General features: G+C 46.5%; 1 protein-coding gene across 1 annotated transcript in view; it reads left to right on the top strand.

Moving 5' to 3' along the window:
* RBL1 (retinoblastoma-like 1) overlaps positions 1-5,382 on the top strand; it is a gene marked incomplete at its 5' end in the record, with an annotated part of 22,874 nt that overhangs the window by 11,912 nt on the left and 5,580 nt on the right. Inside the window, 4 exons of the mRNA XM_009076064.1 lie at positions 813-977; positions 1,151-1,286; positions 2,893-3,159; positions 4,086-4,264. Of these exons, the coding sequence (XP_009074312.1) occupies positions 813-977; positions 1,151-1,286; positions 2,893-3,159; positions 4,086-4,264 (747 nt within the window). The remainder of the gene's footprint in view (positions 1-812; positions 978-1,150; positions 1,287-2,892; positions 3,160-4,085; positions 4,265-5,382) is intronic.

Raw genomic sequence — 5,382 nt, 5'->3', positions numbered from 1 at the left:
CCCTGGAGCCCCTTCAGCTCCTGGCAGGTTGCTCTGAGGTCTCCACACAACCTTCTCTTCTCCAGGCTGAACAGCCCCAACTCTCTCAGCCTGTCCTTGTAGGGAAGGTGCTCCAGTTCCTCTGATCAGCTTTGTGGCCTCCTCTGGACTTGCTCCAACAGTTCCATGTTCTTCTGATGTTGGGGACACCAGAACTGTTTGCAGCACTCCAGCTGGGTCTCACAAGAGCAGAGTAAAGGTGCAGGATCCCCTCCCTCACCTGCTGCCACACTCCTTTGGATACAGCCCAGGCCTGGGTTGGTTTCTGGGCTCTGAGCTCACACTGCAGCTCACAGGGAGTTTCTCACCAACCATCACCCCCAAGTCCTCCTCCCAGGGCCAATCTCAATGACTTCTCCCCCAGCCTAGAGCTGTGTTTGGGATTGCCCTGACCCAGGTGTAGGACCTTGTACTTGCCTTTGCTGAACTCCATGTGGCTGGCATCAGCCACTTCTCCAGCCTGTCCAGGTCCCTCTGGATGGCATAGCCCTTCCCTCCAGCTGTGACTGCCCCACACAGCTTGGTGATGTCAGACAACTTGCTGAGGGAGCTCTGATCCCACTGTCCATGTCACCCACAAAGATGCTGAACAGTATCGGCCCCAGCACCGACCCCTGAGGGACACCACTCCTCACTGGGCTCCAAGTGGACACTGAGCCACTGACCACAACTCTCTGTGTGCGACCGTCCAGCCAGTTCTTTCAAACAGGAGCAAGTAGCAGTTTATAGTGTCAAGATGTGACTTTGCTCTCTGTATGTCTCATTGCCATCAGGTGATTGAAGTGCTGATTCGCTCTGAGGAAGGACTTTCCAGAGACATGGTGAAGCACCTCAACAGCATTGAGGAACAAATTCTGGAGAGTCTTGCCTGGACTCGGAACTCAGCACTCTGGAATGCGCTCGAGGCCTCAGAGAACAAGGTCCCAACCTGTGAAGAAGTATGTGATCTGTTTTCTTTTTATTGGGAAATTCATGTTCTTTTTCTCACTGTTGTTGTATTCAGAAAACTGTTCCAATAAGACAATTGCTGCAAAAAAATCTTCTGTTAATAGATTGGCACAAAGAAGGGAAATTAATTTGTTACCTTACACTGACATTTCTTACCTCTCAGGTAATATTTCCCAGCAATTTCGAAGCCAGCAATGGGGGAAGTGGCCTTGGGCATCTGCCTATGATGCCTTTATCTCCCATAATTCATCCTCGAGTGAAAGAGGTGCGGACAGACCTTGGTGGGAGCTTACGACGGGGTATGTGCAAGGTTTGCTGTGATTCGAATGTGTGAACTTGGGGAGAGAATGTTTGGACTTCTCTGTAATAGCAAAAAGCAATCTTGAATCTGAATTAGGCGTTCAGAATTGTGAAGCCTCTTACTGAATCAAGGGGAAGTCTAGATGCACCCAGTCAACCCAGTGCTGTGTCTCACTGGCAGCAGATAGTGGTGGTGGTGCTTCCCTTCTGGACTGGGGCAGGTTTTGCTGCTGGTTGGGTGCCAGGGTGACCTTACTCTAGGTGGGTTGTCATCAAATGGCTTATTGTCAAAAAACCCTGAATTTTTTAGGTCTTTCTTGCTTTTTGTTTGTTTATTCTCACTAAGTTTGACTGGATTTTATGTGACTTTTGTTTGGAATTATAGAGCTGCACTTATTCCTGTTTCCTACAGCACTGGTTTTGTGCAGGAGAGGAGGACAATACTTTGCCTGCAGTATTCTCTCCTCTAAAGAACTGCTCTTTGCTGAGTCTTGCACAGAACCTTCTCCTGACAGGGCAGAGGCAGTGCCAGCACTGCTGTTCCTTTGCATACCTCCCTAGTCAGGGATTGCTACTCTCACTGTATCCCAGACACTAGTCCATAGGTTCTTGCAGCTGCACCATAGACTGATTGGCTGTGTGATGTTGTCTTTTGTGTTTGTCTGGCAAACTGCAGGACAGGACAAGTATTTGCAGTATTCCTTAGGTAGGAGGTGTACAAGCAGTTGCTGTAGGGTAGTTGTTTGATGGAAGGGGAAGCTTGGAGATGGTGTCCTATATATGGGTTAGGGCTGTGTGAGACATATATATGATCTCATCTAGAAGAGTCTGGTACCTGAGGCTCCTCCTAACTCTATTTGGAGAAAGGTGGGGATTGGAAGTGCTTGTTTTCCCCTGGCACTGAGAGAACCATCTTGGCAGAATTAGAAGTAATGTCTCCAGTCAGTCTTACCTGGCTAGTTATCCAGAAAGTTTCTGCTTTGTGGGAAATGGGAAGCTGCTGTCACTGGTAGCCTTGCAGGTGGCTAGCATACTGCAGCAGAAATGCAAAGAGTGAGAGGAACAGAAGCCTGTACAGTAGTGCTGTGTACTCCTGGCTTACTACTGGAGTAAGTGTTTGAAAGCACCAGAAAAGCCTGAAGGAAACCAGTGGTGGGTGAGGGTGGAGGCATCTGACAGGGGTCAGTTTGGAGAGAGTTTGAAAGCCAGAACATAGAGCAGACAGCATGTCCAGGGAACATGGTCAGTGTTCCTGCAGGAGTGAGTTCATAGGAGTGGCATGTGCAAATACTACTAATTGCCAAGCAGACTGGAGTATCTGTGACCCTGCTTGTTCCTCAGTCTCTGCAAATGGGTTTGGCTTCTCAGCTTCCATGTGATACCTGTTGGTAAAACTGTGCTGTCTGGGATGATAAAAGGCTGTAGATCTTGTTGCTATCACCTAGGAACAGTGAACTCTGAGAGCAGTTCTGAACTAGAAGTGATTTCTGGTACTCCAGTGCAGTAGTTGGAAGGTAGCCTTTCCCCTCCTCTGAAGATGTATTCCCATTAAGCTGCTGCTCTTAAGGTTTTGTTGATGTTGTTTTTCCCTCCTTGGCACAGCAGACATGCAACCTTTGTCACCCATCTCAGTCCACGAGCGCTACAGCTCTCCTATAGCTGGGAGTGCTAAGAGAAGGCTCTTTGGAGACGACAGCCCCCGAGAAATGCAGGTGGAAAAAGTCTTAACCAAAGGAACTAAGCTGACAATTGCTCCAGCATCAAGCATTGCTGCTGAAAAAGTGTCAGTGTCTCCTGGCCAGACAGTACTGACCATGACAACCACTCCAGGCCCAGGAAAAGCAGGACAGACGGTCACTATCCCACTGCACGGTACGAATTCTGCCTGGTTTTCTTCTCTGCTAGATATTTTCCTTGCTCTGAAGGTCTACTTAGACACACCATGCATCTTGTATTGCTTTTTCTTTTTAAAAGAACACTCACTTTGTCAACAGCAACCAAAACCAAAAGCTTAAGTTTATACTGACATCTTCTCCTTGGAGACATCTGATCCCTGACAGACATCCTGAGGATTCTTCCTCATGAACACAGTTATGGGTTCTTGCTGCTTCCAGTCACACCTCACTCAGATTAAGTGATGCTTTGGTTCTCAGCCCCAATAATGATTTACTGCAGGTTGTCATAACTCGGGTCTGTTCAAAGGCTCTGGAATTTCTGGCTAAGGAATGTGTGAGCATTGGCTGTTACATAAGAGACAAAGGTTACATGTTAACATTAGCTGTTCATATGTGAGACTTCTGTTTGGGAAACTGGGTGATGCTTGAATGTTTCTGACAATGCTTTTTTGAATTTAAAAATTGGGTTTATAGATAAAGATGAAAAGAGAAAACTCTCCACTTCTCACATTTAAGGAGATTTTTAGTAAGAGAATTTGTCTACCAAGGCAGTTAATGAGGGCTGATGGGATGTGCTGTCAGGTTTGCAGAAAAATGCACAAAAAGGATGGCCCAAAAGAGTGGAGCAACAGGTACAGAAATTGGAATTTCTTGTAAACCTACATCACTTTCAGATAGTTTTAGAAATGATCATTCACATTTATATTCTGCCTTTAAGCATTACCAGATATGTCATTTTTAGTAATTTCTGAAGACTCTGAGGGACAAAGATTCTTTAGGATCTAGTACAGAGGATGAGATGTCTTTAGCATGAAACCTTTGTAAATGAGCTTGACTTGCAGTTGAACTCTGTGGTGTGAGGAGGGAACCCACTTTATGTCTGGGTGTGTGTATCCTCTGCAGGTGTTGCAAATGAGATGGGTGGGATCACCCTGATCCCCATTTCCATTAACCTAGGCCAGCCCTGCAAAGTGGAGGCCCAGGCTCCCTGCCACCCTCCGGCCAGTCAAGCACAAGAAGTGCAGCTGTCAGCAGTGAGCAAACCGAAGCGAACAGGGTCCCTGGCACTGTTCTACAGGAAGGTAAGTGCTGTCACTCTCTGTAGCTCTGCTCGTGGCCACGCTAGAACCTGCCTCCTTCTGCAGCTCCCCTTACCTTCAGTCCTCCTGTGCCTTTCCTTTGGCATGTGCAGTTCTTAGACACCTTGAAGAAGGAAAACGGTGTTGAATGTTGCAGAGAATCCAGTTTTTCCCTTCCTCCTCATGAGATCTGTTAATTAGGAGCTTCTATAAGTAACCAAAGACATACTGGTAGTTTTTAATTCTCTTGTCTGTTTTGACTGCCTCTCACATTTTCAAGGGTTAGACCTATCCAAGATGATTCTCCTGTGTCTTACTCATTCAAACCCACTCTGCTGTGGATCCAGCATCTGAAGATTCTCATTTGCCACTTTGAGGTCTGCCTGGCAGTGCTGGTCTTGCTGGGGTGGGGGCTCAGAAAGCAGGGATGAATAACACACTAACTAAAGGTCTCTATAAAGAAGGAACTACTTGTAATAATTCAGAATTCAAGGGGTAAGTTAAGAACTGGCTGTGCTTCAGAGAAGCTGCACATGACTTGCTTTTAGTTGCCTTCAGTTCCAGCATGCAGGGTGTGAGGTGTCTGTGGAGGAGGCAGGTAACTTGTCTGAATGACTGCAAACGATATCTGCCTAAATTCATCTCTCAAAAATATTAAAATATTTCCTTTTTTGCTGTTGTTTTCTTACTTGAGTAGTTATTTCCAGAGGTTTTCCCCTTTAAAGGGTATCTGTATTACAATACAACCTAGAGAATTCTACAATGAACAGTCTTTAAGATGCATCTTAATACAGTAACTAATTTCTGGAAATACTTGTAAGCCATATCCTGTGTCTGAACTATTGGCTCTTTAATTTTGCTGGGACAGTCTGTCTCTGAGAAGAGATTAAGAGTTGATTAGCCACCTGCCAGCATGAACTCAGATTGCATTTTAGAAGTTTTACTCTCACAGTTTCATAGCATATTAGGGGTTGGAATGGAGCTTAGAGATCATCCAGCCCCAACCCCTGCCCTGGGCAGGGACACCTCCCACCAGAGCAGGTTGCTCAAGGCTTTAGCCAACCTGGCTGCGAACACTGCCAGGGTTGGGGCAGCCACAGCCTCCCTGGTGTTCCTTGAAC

The sequence above is a fragment of the Acanthisitta chloris genome, unplaced genomic scaffold, assembly GCF_000695815.1.
Source record: "Acanthisitta chloris isolate BGI_N310 unplaced genomic scaffold, ASM69581v1 scaffold2686, whole genome shotgun sequence".
NCBI classification, from domain to species: Eukaryota; Metazoa; Chordata; class Aves; order Passeriformes; family Acanthisittidae; genus Acanthisitta; species Acanthisitta chloris.
This window is presented reverse-complemented; position numbering and strand designations above follow the sequence as displayed.